Consider the following 17,127-nt stretch of genomic DNA (forward strand, 5'->3'; position numbering starts at 1 on the left):
GACTGGGAATAACATTAATATAGAGTTCCCTGGGAATAGCATCACACTGGTGATTACAAAATTGGATTTTGGCATGTTTTACAAAAAGGAAATAGACCTAGATGAAGTGAAACAAGGGTTCAGTGGCCACATTTTATTTAGAGTTGTGGAGAGGTTTTCCTGTTATGCCTACATATCTCATACAGGTGAAAAACACAATCTAGTGACACTAGAATATGTAGCGAACACACTGTCCCCCCAGTAACACACGTCTCAAGAGAAATGTATGACTGGATTCTGTACCAGTGACCGCCATTTAATATGAATGGATTTCCACTTCAAATCTTTAAACATGTAACTGGGTGAAAATGTTTTACTATAATTTGGCAAAACATACTAATAAAGCAATAGTATCAGATGCCTTGCTGTACTAAGAACTAAAAACCTCCATTATGTGGCAATTAAATGTTTTGCCATCATACGAAAAAATTAAAAGTACTAAATATTCAGATGTTCTTCACCATAAACCGAATAGGTCAACCATTACTTTTACAGGACTCTAAAAGATAAAACATAATCAAAACTCTGCTGTTCTACAGAAAGTGATGGCATTTCAGAGAAAATATAAACACGGCAAATATTCAAAATGTTATTACTTTTCTCATGTACTTTCAATGTATCAAGGCTAAAGGTGGATGGATTCTTTGAGACCAGCATGGAGTGATACTGTACTTTGGCCACATGGTGGCACTGTGGCGCCAAAAAAGTCCATTGTAAAACGTAGCCACGCACACAACCCTATGCCATAATACTGTGACACAGTACCATCAGATTCCATACTGATGATATCCACATAAAACTTGAGTAAATGAGCTGAAAGTAAATAAGTGCCTAACATGAACATCATTTACTGTAATCATTCTCATAGAATAGACACTTCTCAAAAAAAAGGGGGAGAACAAAGTCTCACGAAACAAAAAAGATGGCATATCGTGTACCGAACACTAAGATAAAACACTGGCGTTTCAAACTGACACGGGAAAAGTCTAGTTAGATTGCCCTTTATCCTGTCTTCTTTCCCTTTATATGACAAAGATAAGGTCCCACATGACAAACAAACCGCAACTCATTCAACTTTCATCTATACAGAGAAGACAACAACATCTAGATCCAAACAACAGCACCCACATGCATACATACAGTACCAGTCAAAAGTTTGGACACACCTACTCATTCCAGGGTGTTTCTTTATTTTTTACTATTTTCTACATAGTAGAATAATAGTGAAGACATCAAAACTATGAAATAACACATATGGATGGAATCAAGTAGTAACCAAAAAAGTGTTGAACAAATCAAAATATATTTGATATTCTTCAAAGTAGCCACCCTTTGCCTTGATGACAGCTTTGCACACTCTTGGCATTCTCTCAACCAGCTTCACGAGGTAGTCACCTGGAATGCATTTCAATTAACAGGTGTGCCTTGTTAAAAGTTAGTTTGTGGAATTTCTTTCCTTCTTAATGCATTTGAGCCAATCAGTTGTGTTGTGACAAGGTAGGAATGGTATACAAAAGATACGTTCATATTATGGCAAGAACAGCTCAAATAAGCAAAGAGAAATGACAATCCATTTTTACTTTAAGGTCAGTCAATGTGGAAAATTTCAAGAAATGTGAATGTTTCTTCAAGTGCAGTCGCAAAAACCATCAAGCGCTATGATTAAACTAGCTCTCATGAGGACCGACACAGGAAAGGAAAACCCCCTCTAAGTTCATTAGAGTTACCAGCCTCAGAAATTGCAGCCCAAATAAATATTTCACAGAGTTCAAGTACAGACACATCTCAACATCTAATGTTCAGAAGAGACTGCTTGAATCAGGCCTTCATGGTCGAATTGCTGCAAAGATACACTACTAAAGGACACCAATAAGAAGAAGAGATTTGCTTTGGCCAAAAAACACGAGCAATAGACATTAGACCGGTGGAAATCTGTCCTTTGGTCTGATGAGTTAAAAGTTTAGATTTTTGGTTCCAACCGCTGTGTCTTTGTGAGATGCAGTGTAGGTGAACGGATGATCTCTGCATGTGTGGTTCCCACCATGAAGCATGGAGGTGTGATGGTGTGGTGGTGTTTTGCTGGTGGCACTGTCTGTGATTTATTTAGAATTCAAGGCACACTTAACCAGCATGGCTACCACAGCATTCTGCAGCGATACGCCATCCCATCTGGTTTACGCTGAGTGGGGCTATCATTTGTTTTTCAACAGGACAATGACCCAACCCACCTTCAGGCTGTGGAAGGGCTATTTGACCAAGAAGGAGAGTGATGGAGTGCTGCATCAGATGACCTGGCCTCCACAATCACCCGACCTCAACCCAATTGAGATGGTTTGGGATGAGTTGGACCGCAGAGTAAAGGGAACTCCTTCAAGACTGTTGGAAAAGCATTCCAGGTGAAGCTGGTTGAGAGAATGTCAAGAGTGTGCAAAGCTGTCATCAAGGCAAAGGGTGGCTACTTTGAAGAATATCAAATATAAAATATCTTTTGATTTGTTCAACACTTTTTTGGTTACTACATGATTCCATCCATATGTGTTATTTCATAGTTTTGATGTCTTCACTATTATTCTAAAATGTAGAAAATAGTAAAAAATAATGTGTGTAGGTGTGTCCAAACGTTTTACTGGTGCTGTACATTCCTCATATGTAGACAGGGCATACATATCACCCGAAACGTTTCTCTCCCCACAAACCCAATACACATTTACCAGACGGGGAAGTCATCTAGTTTTCCTGTTCCATTTCAGTTGGACTATTGATGGTTTGTAAAACAATTGAGAATGTGACAGTAGGGTTGTTGAGTAAATCAAATCAAATTGTAGGACTCTTAAAGAATGTTGCTCTCAAGTTGTAAGTGTTAAACAAGGAGACTCAACTGGAGGAGCGTGGAAGGACGGCTCCAAAACACAGTCTGGAATCCATCCCAGCGGCCCACACAAACAGCCATTGGAGCTTTAGTAAAAGACAAACCAAAAACAATACCATTCTGACTTGGCTCATGGTATCTGACTACTGGCACTTCCTGAGCAAGAGCTTCCTAAACCAGCACGGCATATTTCCTGTAGCGTCGGAACGCTCGTTAGTGATTGGCCAGTGAGATGAAGTTCATGGTCAGGTCACTTGGTGCTGGTGAGGTGGAGCAGCAGGGCGTTCGGCACTTCCATGGTCTCATCCTTCACCAGCACGATGTCATAAGCATTCAGGTAGGACGTCTTCCTCTCCTCCACCTGAGAAAGATCATGCAGAGAGGGAACCGTTAACAAGGGGTCAATGTCCAACGACATTTAAACAGTGCTTGAACAAGCTGACTGTGTATTAAAACAAGCACTCAATTGCCTTAAAACAATAAAACTTCGGAGTAAAAATAAAACCAACACATTTTGCATGGTTGAGGGTTTATTAGGGTGTAAGAGAGAGAGCTTTGGTGTATGTGCAGCCAGTAGTACCCTACCTTGTCGTTGAGGAAGCCGATCTTGAGGATGTTCTCCATGCTGTGCACCCCATCAGCCATGGTCAGGTCCCCCAGAGAGTCTCCCAACAGCAGGACGTTGTGGCGTGACTTGAGCTCCTGGAAGTGGCCCGTGTTCAGCAGAGCTCCCTCCTTCTTGTTATAGATGTGGATCAGCTCCCCTTTGAACGCCTTCAGCACTCCCTGAGAATGAGGGACACCAATGGGTTAAATCCTCATTCAAACCACTAACCTTTTACCCAGTCTCTGCGTCATCACCAGCATAGGAAAAGCGCATTTAATGCAATGAAACTAAGTGTTTTCATGACAACCCCTTCTCCCTACTCAATCCCATAGAGGCTACCTGTATTGTATATACTGTGGTTTGTGTGTCAGTGATAGGCTACTCACAGTCTCATCAAAGTCCATGTAGTTGGAGAAGACCTTGACGTTGGGGTGAAAGACCCCGGCCTGGCGGATCACCTCCTCCAGCACGTCTCCTAGCCCAGCAGAGAAGATGAGCAGAGGGATGCTGTGCTCCTGCAGGTGGTCAAAGAACAGCTGGTAGCCCTCCCTGGGGAGACAGCAGCATAGATAGCGCTGTAAGCACTACCATTATAGTCATCATCCTGGTCGTCATTAACATTATTGACTTGATATGGCTTCATAATTTGGTACCATCTATGCTATCGATGACTTAATTGTGGTTTGGCAACAGTAGCAGGGTCTTCTCACCTGAGCATAGCATCGGACTCCTTCACCACATCCTGCAGCAGGTCTTTCCTGATGCGCTGCTGCACCAGAAGAGTATGGGCTTTAGTCCACCTATGGGATGCACGGCGCAAGGGGATTGGTTAAGCCCATCAGTCCCGAGACCCCATCAAAAATCGCCTTTTCATTTATCTGACTTTCATTTATCTGCATGTCCAGCCCTTATATTTAGCTTCACAATGAAGTGTTTGACCATTTTATTTTCAGGACAACCAGGGCTACAAGTAGAACACAGAACAATTTGACATAAACAGCGGCATTCATGAGTTGTATTGACAAATGTCAATAAGAAAAGAAAGTCTGCTGAAGCAAAAACCTAATTAAAATGAATTGATATGAATGCCGTCGAGAAATTGTTCGCTCAGCGGGAAATGATTATCCAACTAGTCAATGACAACTGTTTGGAGTTGTGAGCTACGTGAGCTTATTGCAGTATTATAGACACTATGTCCTAGGATTTCCTACGATCTTCTATGTAGAAGAACCCCTTACATTCTAACGACTCTTCTGTAGCTTGTAAGCGTCATAGAGCAAAGCGTGTGTGTTCGTGAGAGTCTCAGCTTTTCATAGATAGCTTTTCACACAGACTAATGGCTGGACGCAGAAGAATGAGACGAATCCGATAGTACAACCCAGAAGTCTGTAGCTTAAACATACAATGTTAAAAATGGGTTAGAAGTAGAAAACGTGTCAGTATTACAGTGGGACTCATTGGGTAAATGAGACTGCAGGGAGGCGCCATTGTCTGGTATAGAACAGAGGGCATTGGTCAGTTTGACAGCAAAGTGATGCGTTCCTGGTCTAGAAGGGCAGTGATTGGCTCAGAGAGCTGCGACTCACCACTCCACCATGAGGGGCAGCTTCTCCTCCGCTGTCCGTTTGGAATCGATCTCTATGGGGTAATATGTGTTGAGCAGGTCCTTCAGCTGAACGGAGGGAGAATGGACAACACTCAGAAAGGAGAAACGGGCTAGTACGCATCTAGAAAAGACAGTTATTTTTCACTCATTTAAGCAGTGAATCTTGTGTCATCGTTTTTCTAATCTACACAACTTTATTTGCCAAATCAGAGGAAGTTCTGTCATGTGCTCCAGTTGTTTTTCTGATGACATTTGAAATATACCTGAGCTTTGCACTCCTCACTGATGAGCTTGCTGTTGTCCAGGATATCTATAAAAACAATACCGATGCAATCATCATCACTCTCATGGGCTTGTAGAAAAAACATCAGTGACAAGACATGGACCCCTTAACTCTACATACACATTAGTATCTTCTCCGTACAATCTATCCCAGATTTTGTACTTACTGTGACTGGTAGGGCACCGCTTCCCATTGTAGGCAAACCGTGTGAGGGTCATGTCAAAGTCAGAAATCACCTGAAAAAGCAAGAGACATTGTCACCATATTATCAAACAAACCTCTCAGAATAAATCAAAACACTTGGGTGTGGTACGCATAGAATTACATATACAATCCTAATTGAATAGGATCTCTGTGGTGGTACCTGAATAGTGCTGGGGCCAGCCTTCTGCATGGTCTTGATGATCTCCTCCACCCTCTGAGGGTCCCTCATACACACTGAGGGACTGGACAGCTCTGGGATCTTTGGAGGATGGAGACAAGGAGTGAGGAGAGAGAAAAACAGAAGAGCTAAATATTACTCCACTACATTTTTGTCATTCAGCAGACACTCTTATCCAGAGTGACATACAGGTGCAATTAAGCTTAAGTACCTTGCTCAAGGGCACATTAACAGATTTTCCACCTAGTTGGCTCAGAGATTCAAACCAACAACCTTTCGATTACTTACCCAACGCTCTTAACCACTTGCAGCCCCTAAACACTTATGTGACGATAAACCCTCATACTTACTGAAGGCCACTGTGCTTGCTACTGTTTACGGCATTTACAATATACAGAGCACAGCAGCCTAGCTTTGGGACACAACATCAGGAGTCCGTGTATTGGTTGGATCAATAACGTTACATCACAGACTCCTGATGTTGTGTCCCAAAGCTAACAGCAGTCCTGCTGCTGATAACATCACATGCATCCAGCTGATACATTGTTATAATACTGTACTGAGGAGCTGTAGCCGACGTAACTCTTCACATATCTATTGCATGTCACCCCCTCATTTGCAGCGGTTGTCACAGCTAGGACTTGAATTAATGGATTCTTACACTAGGGTAAACTAATACCCCAATCACATACTTAACAAGCATGAACAAGTACTCTGTGTGATTTTACTTTTTGGGATTGTAATGTTATGTCACTGTCACATAACTAACAACAGAAATGAGGCAAGTAGTTTGTAATAACTAACGTTACGTTTGATAGCTAGCTAGCCATTTGAGTCATTCACTCAGTGGCAATCAGGAAACTAAAGTACACATACCATTTTTCTAGAGAGATGTTGTTTAATTCAAGAAAAGTTCAAAGATCCAAACGATGGATCTAGCTAGAAATGCAATCAATAAGTTATATAGCTAGCTAGCTAGGATTGTAGCTAGCTAGCTAGGATTGTAGCTAGTTAGCTATGCTGCAATAACCAGTCTACACCGAGGGCTCGCATTTGCTGGCATAAATTGAGGAAGTAAATGTGTGCGTGTAACATCTTCCCCAGTACCACAAAAGCAGTATTACATGTTCCTAATATAATTTATGTTCTGATAGAGCAGATTAAGAAAGTATTATGGCAAATTGTGTGCTTCTATGTATTCTTAATTCACGTTCTCTCTCTCACTACATCTGAAATGGACTGTATTTAATAAAATGTATTATGTAGTGTCAAATATTAGTGTTAAATGACTGTTACACATTCACTGTAAGATCAGTAGGCATATCAGTCAGATAGATCAAATTAAACACAACATTTTTTATGACAAGTGAGGCTGATGCTCTAATTCCATTTGCTCATCGCAGTGATGTAATAATGAACAATTTTGGAACATAATATAAGTGGAACATTCACAATTCACAATCCTTAGATGAACACAACTGCTGTAGTAAACCAGCTAAATGTCTAAGCTGAAGAGCTAGCAAAACCACATTAAATATAGTTCATAATAGATTTATTACGCAAGGAATGAATGATCAGGAAGAGACAGCCACCTCAACCAAATTTCAAAGATGCATCATGGAGAGGAAAATGAGTGCTATGACCTGTACAATCTTTAACGAGTTACGTCTGGAGGGAAAACTCTGTGATGTGGTCATCAAAGTCAACGGCATCGAGTTCAATGCCCACAAGAACATTCTTTGTGGATGCAGCTCATACTTCCGGTGAGTAGCCTCCCCTGGTTGGGATAGGTTGGGTTGGGATGTGCTGGCTAGACGACATTCCCATTCAGGCACCACTTGACTTTGAATGAGAATGCGAGAACATCGTTGATTTATGGTATCTCTGCCTTGGTGCAACTCTCTGTAATTATTAGGACTCCTTTTGGGGAGTCCTGAGGAACTTTGTTCACTTGCAATGCTGTAGTGAGAAGAATATTGATGTTTCTATCTCCCTGTATTATTATAACCCCTGACCCACAGTGCTCTCTTCACAAGCGGCTGGAACAACATTGAGAAGCGGGTCTACAGCATTCCTGGTGTGAACCCAGACATGATGCGCCTGATCATCGAGTATGCCTACACACGTTCCGTGCCTGTGACTGCAGAGAATGTAGAACCTCTCCTGGCGGCTGCAGACCAGTTCTGCATCCTGGGGATCGTGAGAGCCTGCTGCGACTATCTGGAGGCCCACCTCTGTCTGCAGAACTGCATCGGCATCTGCAAGTTTGCGGACTTCTACTCCTGCCCTGATCTGCGCCGCCGGGCCTACCTCTTCATCCTGCACCACTTTGAGATGGTGTGTTTCTCAGAGGAGTTCATGGAGCTCTCTCTGGCACAGCTCTGTGACATCATCAAGAAGGACGACCTGAATGTGAAGCAGGAGGATGTTGTGTTTGAGGCGGTCCTACGCTGGATAAACCACTCGCCTCAGGACCGCAAGGCCCACGTCTCTGTGCTGCTGCCCAAGGTGAGAGGTGAACAGTTTGGGTGTCGTGCTAGTCAACAGCTAACCACACGTCTGTCTGTCTGTGTCTGTGTGCTTAGGTCCGCATGGCCTTGATGACAGCCGACTACTTCATGAACAACGTGAAGAACAATACCCTGGTGAAGGACAATGACGACTGCAAGCCTATCATCATCAGTGCCCTGAAGGCCATGTACGACCTGAACATGAACGGGCCCTCCAACACTGACTTCCGCAACCCTCTGACCCGCCCACGCCTGCCTTATGCCATCCTATTGGCCATCGGTGGCTGGAGTGGTGGCAGCCCCACCAATGGCATTGAGGCGTATGATGCGCGGGCTGACCGGTGGGTGAATGTGACCCGGGAGGAGGAGAGCCCTCGAGCCTACCATGGAGCTGCTTACCTCAATGGCTTTGTCTACTGTGTGGGTGGCTTTGACAGCGTTGACTACTTTAACAGTGTACGCAAGTTCAACCCCGTCACACGGACCTGGCACCAGGTGGCCCCCATGCACTCGCGGCGCTGCTACGTCAGTGTGGCGGTGCTGGATGGCTGTATCTATGCCATGGGTGGCTTTGATGGCTACGTACGACTGAACACCGCTGAGTCTTATGAGCCTGAGACTAACCAGTGGACCCTGATTGCCCCCATGCATGAGCAGAGGAGTGATGCCAGTGCTACCACACTACATGGCAAGGTGAGCGGAACAGAGGGACCTGGGAGAGAACTTCATGATGGATAATGACTTTTGCTAATAAAATGTTGGCATGATCTTTTCTCTAGGTGTACATCTGCGGTGGCTTCAATGGGAATGAGTGCTTGTTCACAGCAGAGAGCTACAGCCCCCAGACCAACCAGTGGACTCTGACCACCCCCATGAGAAGCAGGCGCAGTGGTGTGGGGGTCATCGCCTATGCGGAGCAGGTCTATGCGGTGAGCAGAACATTCACATGCACAATGCATTTCAGCGCCTTATTCAGTAAGAGCTGAAAGTTAAGAAATATTTGACTCAAGTTTCCCCTGTCCTCTCCCAGGTGGGCGGCTTCGATGGGGCTAACCGCCTGCGTAGCGCTGAGGCCTACAACCCGCTGACCAACACATGGCGCACGGTGCCCACCATGTTCAACCCGCGCAGCAACTTTGGCATCGAGGTGGTGGACGACCTCCTGTTCGTGGTGGGGGGCTTCAACGGCTTCACCACTACCTTCAACGTGGAGTGCTATGACGAGAAAACAGAGGAGTGGTACGACGCCCACAACATGGGCATCTTCCGCAGTGCCCTCAGCTGCTGTGTGGTGCACGGGCTGCCCAACGTGGCCCAGTACGCTGCCCCCCGGGACTCCCTCCAGGCCCCCCGGGAAGAGCTGAAGCTCTCCGCTTCCAACAGCATCCTGTCTGTGTGACGCCCCCTCGCCCCTATCCTTACCCCTTCCTGTATCCCACTTACCACTGGCATTTATCATGAGAAAAATAAATCCACAACTATGTCCCAGAGGAAATCCCATATGCATATATAAATGTCTATATTTCTTATTGCATCTGCAAGGATGATTGTACTATTGTTTTCCTACTGTGTTAGTAGAAGGGAAGATTGACTGGACTGAATTTGTTACTGTGCTTGGCTCATGCCCAATGACTCAGTGCATAGTACTGTTTAATGTCCATGTGTATGTATGTAGCTTAGTGTCAGAGTATGATAGAGGCCTCTAGTGGCCAAAATGCTGTTTTAGCATTGGCAGCACCATCGAGGGCTTCCAACATTTTAATTTTGTCAACTGGGTGGGACTTCCAACATTATTGGCTGATCCCTCATGGTCATCAGGGTGATTGTGAAGAAAATGGACTACTTAAAAATGGAGATTGCCTCAATGACACTGCCCATGCTCTCACAGGTGCCGTAATAGGAGCTATAGAGGGATGATTTCTCTATCACTCTATGCTTTGTAAAAAAATGTTAAAAAAGAAAAAAGAAGGAGGTTGTCACGTTGGAGGAGAAAATTCCACCCAAGGAAAAGACAGATGTATATAGAGCTAGTCTTGAAAACTGCCCAATAACATTGACCAAAATGACATTCAGAATTTAGATTACCCCTTACACAAGATAGATGGGAAACCAAGGTTGTAAAAAAAAGAAATTGACATTTTAATTGCAAGTGATGACATCAGCATATTTTTTTTTACATCCAATATATTGACACAATGCCAGACTGCCACATGCAAAGCAAAAATATATGTTGCCTACATATGTCAATAATATTTTTTCAAATGCTATGCAAGAGGAACAAAACTGAGGAAATACCCTTTCATTGCATTCTCAAAATTATAGTGCTTTACGTTATAAATTAGCTTCAGGGATAGTGCTTATAACAATCAATGAACTCTTGAACTCAATGGCAACACATTCACCTTGATATGGTCATTCCGCTCAGTAACATAAGGATACCCTCTAGTCTATAGCAGTGGTTCACAACCTACCACCAACTGAATTTTGCTCTGCCCGGAGTACCCCTGAAGTACCCCCCTCATGTGCATTTTACCACTAACCCTATGGACTCAGTCTTTTCAAGTACCCCCTGTGGCTAGGCCAAGTACCCCCAGGGGTCTTCGTACCCCTGGTTGGGAACCACTGGTCTATACATCTCATCTGACTGTCTTTGGAGGGTGAGGAGAACATACAACAATGTGGCAGGATCTCGCAGATGAACACCTGTATAAGGTACAGCAACAGGGCTGCCCCACACTTCACATCACATTCATTTTGGATTACTAAGTGCACATATTTTCTCACATGGGAACAGAATAGATTATCGGCTGGTGTTGGATTAAATGATAAATTAAAAGAAAAAAATGCAAATCGGCCAAATCTGAAGACAAATATGACAGGTAAACCCACTCGGACTTAAATATTACAAACTGATTAAGGGGTAGACAAGTGCACTACTAAGCATGCTTTTCATCAGCTTTGCCAAGCATTGTTTAGCGTACTCAGATACGCAGACACACACGTTATCAAGTCCTCCATCGGGAACTACACCCTCCAGCCATTAAACTCAAAACCAATGCAGACAAAATAAGAAGAGAAACATTCAAACTCCCACCTAGGTCCTTCTACACAATGTTCCTACTAACAGGAATGGGACGAGCAGAAGACTGAAGAATAATTAAACGGAATGGTTGATGGAATTTCAAATGATCAATGGAATGTTACCAAGTTAAGACTGTTTCATTAAGGGGCCTCCCGAGTGGCGCAGCAGTCTAAGACACTGCATCATAGCGCTAGCTGTGCAACTAGAGATTCTGGGTTCGAGTCCAGGCTGTGTCGCAGCCGGCCACAACCGGGAGACCCATGGGGCGGCGCACAATTGGCCCAGTATCGTCCGGTTTAGGGGAGAGATTGGCAGGGATGCCCTTGTCCCATCTCGAACTAGCGACTCCTGTGGCGGGACAGGCGCAGTGCACGCTGACAGTGTCGCCAGGTGTATGGTGTTTCCTCCGACACATTGGTGCGGCTGGCTTCCGGGTTAAGTGGTCGTTGTGTTGTGTTTCGGAGGATGCACACCTTCGCCTCTCCCGAGTCTGTACGGGAGAGGCGTGTAGCTCCCGTACAGACTACCGTACAGACTCGGAGTTGCAGCAATGAGACAAGACTGTAACTACCAATTGGGTAAAAAAAGTAATTAAAAAGACTTTCATTAAGATACCTGTCAGAAAAAACTGACAAGGAGAATTTTCCACAAGACTCAGACATGAACAGAATAATGACCATCACTCTTGCAGACGGATGGGTGCACACGAGTCTAATTAAGAGATTGGGGATGGATGAACAATCTCTCTCTCCATCTGTCTCAGACTCCCACCATCTCCATTCTCCTTTCCAACTTCCTTTCTTTCTAACTGATGCCACATGGGAGATTTCTCTGTCGACTCCCCCTCTCTGCACTGACTGCTCAAAGAAATACACTATCGAACGTCAGTAATAAGACAGAGGAAACATTAGGAGCAACGAGGGGAGGAGAGACGTCTAATTTACTGTGATCCATTAAGGAAACAGGGGAAAACCACAGCCCACATAGATAGTGGTGGTAAGTCACTAATTAAGTTGTCCACTCTTGATTGGACCGTAGATCTGATAATAAATATAAGACTATTCTCCTTTCATTCATGTTGAGCTACTGTATCAAAGTTATAACAACAACAAGCAGAGCCATTCAGATGAAGCTAATATAAAGCACAGCAAAGCCATCAGGTGTTGGTAAGGGTTTGGTCCGACTGACTGGTTGGGCCAGGATGACACCAGTATGGCAATCATTTTTCCATGGCAAAAATGAAAACACGAAACAGACCGAACCCTTAGGTCCTTTAATAACCTGCTGTATGTAACATATTGTGTGCTATAGCTTGGAAAAATAAATGTGACTGGATGACATAAGATGTTTGTTTTCCTAAACAAGTTAAATGTGCTTCGTGTTATGTTCACTTGCCACGACACTAACGAGTATCGCAATACTGGTATTGTCCCGAGCCTTCAGCTGGACAGAGTGTATGTATGTATATATGTGATATTTGCATGGAGAGACTGTCAGTGTCCTGATGGAATGTCATAGAGAGCGACTGACATCACTAAGCACATTGTATTGGAGGAATGTAGATTCTGCCATACCGAAGGGTCACATTGTATTGGAGGAATGTAGATTCTGCCATACCGAAGGGTCACATTGTATTGGAGGAATGTAGATTCTGCCATACCGAAGGGTCACATTGTATTGGAGGAATGTAGATTCTGCCATTCCGAAGGGTCACATTGGATTGGAGGAATGTAGATTCTGCCATACCGAAGGGTCACATTGCCTACATCATATAAGCAATAAAAGGGGGACAGAAAATATTTATATATAATAAAAGTATACAACTATATACTATATGTATGTATAAAAAGACAAACATCACCTGTGCCTGACGTACATAGGTAGTGAGTCCGATGTTGGTCCCTGTACAACACTCTATTCACATTTGTAACATTCAGCCTGTCCTCCCCACATAGACAAACACCTGGCCAGCACAGGGTCACATCACCCCCACATCTCCCAGCCTTGAACACCATCGTCTCAACCAACACCATCGTCTCAACCAACACCATCGTCACAAACCAACACCATCGTCACAAACCAACACCATCGTCACAAACCAACACCATCGTCTCAAACCAACACCATCGTCACAAACCAACACCATCGTCTCAAACCAACACCATCGTCTCAAACCAACACCATCGTCTCAAACCAACACCATCGTCACAAACCAACACCATCGTCACAAACCAACACCATCGTCTCAAACCAACACCATCGTCTCAACCCAACACCATCGTCTCAAACCAACACCATCGTCTCAAACCAACACCATCGTCTCAACCCAACACCATCGTCTCAAACCAACACCATCGTCTCAAACCAACACCATCGTCACAAACCAACACCATCGTCTCAAACCAACACCATCGTCTCAAACCAACACCATCGTCACAAACCAACACCATCGTCTCAAACCAACACCATCGTCACAAACCAACACCATCGTCTCAAACCAACACCATCGTCTCAACCAACACCATCGTCTCAAACCAACACCATCGTCTCAACCAACACCATCGTCTCAAACCAACACCATCGTCTCAACCAACACCATCGTCTCAAACCAACACCATCGTCTCAACCAACACCATCGTCACAAACCAACACCATCGTCTCAACCCAACACCATCGTCTCAACCCAACACCATCGTCACAAACCAACACCATCGTCTCAACCAACACCATCGTCTCAAACCAACACCATCGTCTCAAACCAACACCATCGTCTCAAACCAACACCATCGTCTCAACCCAACACCATCGTCTCAACCCAACACCATCGTCACAAACCAACACCATCGTCTCAACCAACACCATCGTCTCAACCTGATGATCTGGCACAGCGTTCTCTTGAAAAAGAACCAACATGAGAGCAACATAGGAGCCACTGCTCCAGCAGGTTATGGGTGGGGGTTAATGACGATGGATGCCAGGGGATGTTTGGGGCTTGGGGCTGGACTGGGCTGCTCCCATTCTGGAGTGTATGTGATGGACAGACAGGGGTTGAGATAGTTCAGCACTCGATCTGAGACTGCAGCTGCCTGCGCAAGGTGAGGGTGCGCCGGTGTAGCTGCTGCATCTGCTGCATACGGTCCCGCTGGCGGGCCAGGTTCTGGGGCATGGGGTAGCGCTGGCAGCCGTACAGGAAGCGGTAGGGGATGCGTACGTGGCAGGCGGTGGCGCGGCAGCGCGGCTGGGGCATGGGCGGCAGCAGCATCCAGCGCTTCCTTTCGGCAGAGTAGCGGTAGGCCTCTTTGCGGTACTGCTTGTCCACGTCGTCGCTGTTCTTCCAGCCACCGATCACAAAGACGTCCTCGTCGAAGTGGCAGATGGCGGCGCCCTCGACGCTGGTGACCTCGGGCGGCAAGCTCTCCAGGATCTCGTCTGAGATGTGGGCGCTGATCTTCTGCTTGGCGGCCTCGTCCCGCACCGTGTAGCTCTTAGGGCAGCAGGAGGCCGTGTGGTAGAAGTTGGTGGAGGCCACGGCCATCTGGAACACACAGTAGTTGTCTATGAGCGGCAGGGAGTCCACGTCCTGCCACTGGCGGCTCTCTGTGTCGTAACGCGTGGTGACCGTCTTCAGCCCGTCCTCGTTGTCCGTGTCCACCGGCGTGCGCGCCGTCACGTATACGTAGCGGTCCTCCACGCTCACCGCCTTCACGTCCCGCAGGATCTTGGGCGCCGACTCCAGATTGTGCCACTTGTCCGGCTCAGGCTCGTACACGCTCACGTCCTTGAAGCCGGGGCTGAAGTTGCCGTGGCCACCGATGCTATACAGGATGTCTTTGATACAGGTGAGACCAAATGAGTGTTTACGTGTGGTCAGGTTGCTCACCTGTTCCCAGGTGTTGCGGTTGGGGTTATAGCGCTCCACGGTCTTGGCGAAGCCCGGTTCCATGGATCCTGCTACGTAGATGTGGGACTCTGTGGTGGCGATGGCGTGGCCATCCAGGTGGTTGTGGATGTGGGGCAGGTTAACCCAGCGGTCCTCGTAGATGAAGTAACCCACACATTCACTCAGGTAGTCACCCCCCTCAGACACCCCGCCCACCACCATGATAACGTCCATGTTCTGGCCGAAGCGCGGCTGGAAGGAGGCCATATAGGACGACCAGAACTCCAGGTCAGCTGACTTGAGGTTCTCACAGCGGATGGCGTGGCCCTCCACGGCATCGGACACCAGGCGGAGACAGGCCTCGTTGGCAGCCACCAACGCCTCGTTCTTCACCACGCGCGTCAGACAGGTGGGCTTAATCTGGGGTAGCCGGAGGAGACGGAACAACTCCTCAAAGTACCTCCCCCGCTGTTCTGTGTTCCTCTGGACCCACTTCACCACAGCCTCAAACAGCACCTCTTCCTCGTCCACGGTGATCTCCGCGTCAGACAGCCAGTCCCTCACCAGGTGGAAGGGCAGGGTGTAGAACTCCTCATCCTGGATGACCTTGTGGAAATTGCGTCGGATCATGTCTGCGGCCCGCAGAGCCAGCTGGTCCAGGGTGTACATGTGGGCCAGGCTGTGCACCGCCACACAGTTGGCCAGGCTCAGCTTCTTCTTCAAGAACTCCCCACAGAACTCCTTCAGATGCAGCAGCAGGAACCTGCAGCCAAAACACACAATCAATAACAGAACATGAGAAACAAACATTGGCAAGGCCAATTATGACACCCATGAACTCACCACACTCAAATTCAGGGTTGACAGGTTACAGGATGGTCAGTGCTATCCGGGACCCATGGGACGTCCCGACCCTAAACCCTAACCAATATGCTTCAGTGACACCTCCAGTAAGCCAAAACAACATTATGTCACTGAACTACATACAAATAATCAAGTACTAACAAGTGGCGATTAAATGGATTATGCACATTAAAAGGAACACTAATGTAAATTGTAAACAAACCTGTCAGCAAGCTCTAACACTTCATGCACATTGCAGGTGCTCACACGTATTTCTCCGATGTACATGTACTGAATGACACTCTCCACCGTCTCCGGGTCTGGTCCCAATTCAGCGCTCCATTCCTTCAACTCAACCCGACCCGACAGCGACTCGGAGAACTGCCCTCCCAGCAACGGCGTGAAATAGTCCGTAGCCGCGGCCAGTACAGAACGGTGAGCGGAAAACTCACAGCTCTGAACATTCCCGGTTGCCGCCCCACTGCTGAAGGCCAGCGTCACGTCGCAGAACAATCCCTGCTTCCTCTGTTCATTCTGCCGCCGAGACAGCTCTGTGCAGTGGGAGGAGGAGGTGAAATCCTCGGCCTCTTCCGTGTCCCCGTCCCCGACAAGGACGCCGGGCGTGCTGCTACCGCTACTACCCCGGCTAGAGTCGTCTGAGTTCGGGGGTGCAGCTGCCATTCTGGCGGTGGTTGTGAGCATTCGGAATTCCAGTAAACTCTTGTGGGAAAGAACACACACGCAGACACACATACATAAACTCAAAACACAGGCGGAATTACTGACATGCGCAGTGGATGCAAGGCGTTACTGCTCGGCGTGTGCGGTAAAGCCCATCCCACTAATTTGTGGCGGACAGGAGAAGCTTTTGTGCTTCTTCAACCTCAGCTTTCTCTGCCGAAGCAGGGTATCATCAATTCACCTTCTCTGAGTGGGTGTCTTTGAATGACATGAATGGAAGCTACACATGGATGTTTCCATTCATTTAATGTGATGGATGTTCTTTCACATAAAAGGGCCAGGCCA

At 46.3% G+C, this 17,127-nt stretch overlaps 3 protein-coding genes across 3 annotated transcripts; 1 reads left to right on the plus strand and 2 right to left on the minus strand.

Annotated features, from left to right (window-relative positions):
- Nucleotides 1-102: 102 nt before the first annotated feature.
- LOC106601014 (cytosolic 5'-nucleotidase 3) lies at nt 103-6,860 on the minus strand. Its single transcript, XM_014192858.3, has 9 exons — nt 6,663-6,860; nt 5,769-5,867; nt 5,571-5,640; nt 5,385-5,431; nt 5,102-5,187; nt 4,226-4,315; nt 3,902-4,064; nt 3,494-3,694; nt 103-3,269 (listed from the first exon to the last, which is right to left on the minus strand). Exons 1-9 carry the CDS (start codon nt 6,663-6,665, stop codon nt 3,159-3,161), a joined length of 870 nt encoding a protein of 289 aa, XP_014048333.1. The 5' UTR covers nt 6,666-6,860; the 3' UTR covers nt 103-3,158.
- A 120-nt stretch (nt 6,861-6,980) lies between these two features.
- On the plus strand, nt 6,981-9,848 carry LOC106601013 (kelch-like protein 10). The gene is made up of 5 exons (XM_014192857.3): nt 6,981-7,549; nt 7,808-8,294; nt 8,372-8,989; nt 9,076-9,225; nt 9,327-9,848. The coding sequence occupies exons 1-5, from the start codon at nt 7,353-7,355 to the stop codon at nt 9,693-9,695; spliced, it is 1,821 nt and encodes a 606-aa protein (XP_014048332.3). The 5' UTR covers nt 6,981-7,352; the 3' UTR covers nt 9,696-9,848.
- A 563-nt stretch (nt 9,849-10,411) lies between these two features.
- Nucleotides 10,412-16,896, minus strand: LOC106601012 (kelch-like protein 11). Its single transcript, XM_014192856.3, has 2 exons — nt 16,325-16,896; nt 10,412-16,021 (listed from the first exon to the last, which is right to left on the minus strand). Exons 1-2 carry the CDS (start codon nt 16,852-16,854, stop codon nt 14,437-14,439), a joined length of 2,115 nt encoding a protein of 704 aa, XP_014048331.2. The 5' UTR covers nt 16,855-16,896; the 3' UTR covers nt 10,412-14,436.
- Nucleotides 16,897-17,127: the final 231 nt, after the last annotated feature.

The sequence above is a fragment of the Salmo salar genome, chromosome 03, assembly GCF_965601325.2.
Source record: "Salmo salar chromosome 03, fSalSal1, whole genome shotgun sequence".
Classification (NCBI taxonomy): domain Eukaryota; kingdom Metazoa; phylum Chordata; class Actinopteri; order Salmoniformes; family Salmonidae; genus Salmo; species Salmo salar.

Bases quoted from the DNA above. Each gene is read 5' to 3' on its own strand.
- LOC106601012 (XM_014192856.3), bottom strand. From the start codon at position 16,854: ATGTGTGTCTGCGTGTGTGTTCTTTCCCACAAGAGTTTACTGGAATTC. The intron at 16,022-16,324 runs GTTTGTTTACAA...TTTTGGCTGCAG, and splicing joins GTGTTAGAGCTTGCTGACAG to GTTCCTGCTGCTGCATCTGA.
- LOC106601014 (XM_014192858.3), bottom strand. The intron at 5,641-5,768 runs GTACCACCACAG...TTGCTTTTTCAG, and splicing joins CTGGCCCCAGCACTATTCAG to GTGATTTCTGACTTTGACAT. The intron at 4,316-5,101 runs GTGAGTCGCAGC...TGCATCCCATAG, and splicing joins CTGCCCCTCATGGTGGAGTG to GTGGACTAAAGCCCATACTC.
- LOC106601013 (XM_014192857.3), top strand. From the start codon at position 7,353: ATGAATGATCAGGAAGAGACAGCCACCTCAACCAAATTTCAAAGATGC. The intron at 8,990-9,075 runs GTGAGCGGAACA...TCTTTTCTCTAG, and splicing joins CTACCACACTACATGGCAAG to GTGTACATCTGCGGTGGCTT. The intron at 9,226-9,326 runs GTGAGCAGAACA...GTCCTCTCCCAG, and splicing joins ATGCGGAGCAGGTCTATGCG to GTGGGCGGCTTCGATGGGGC.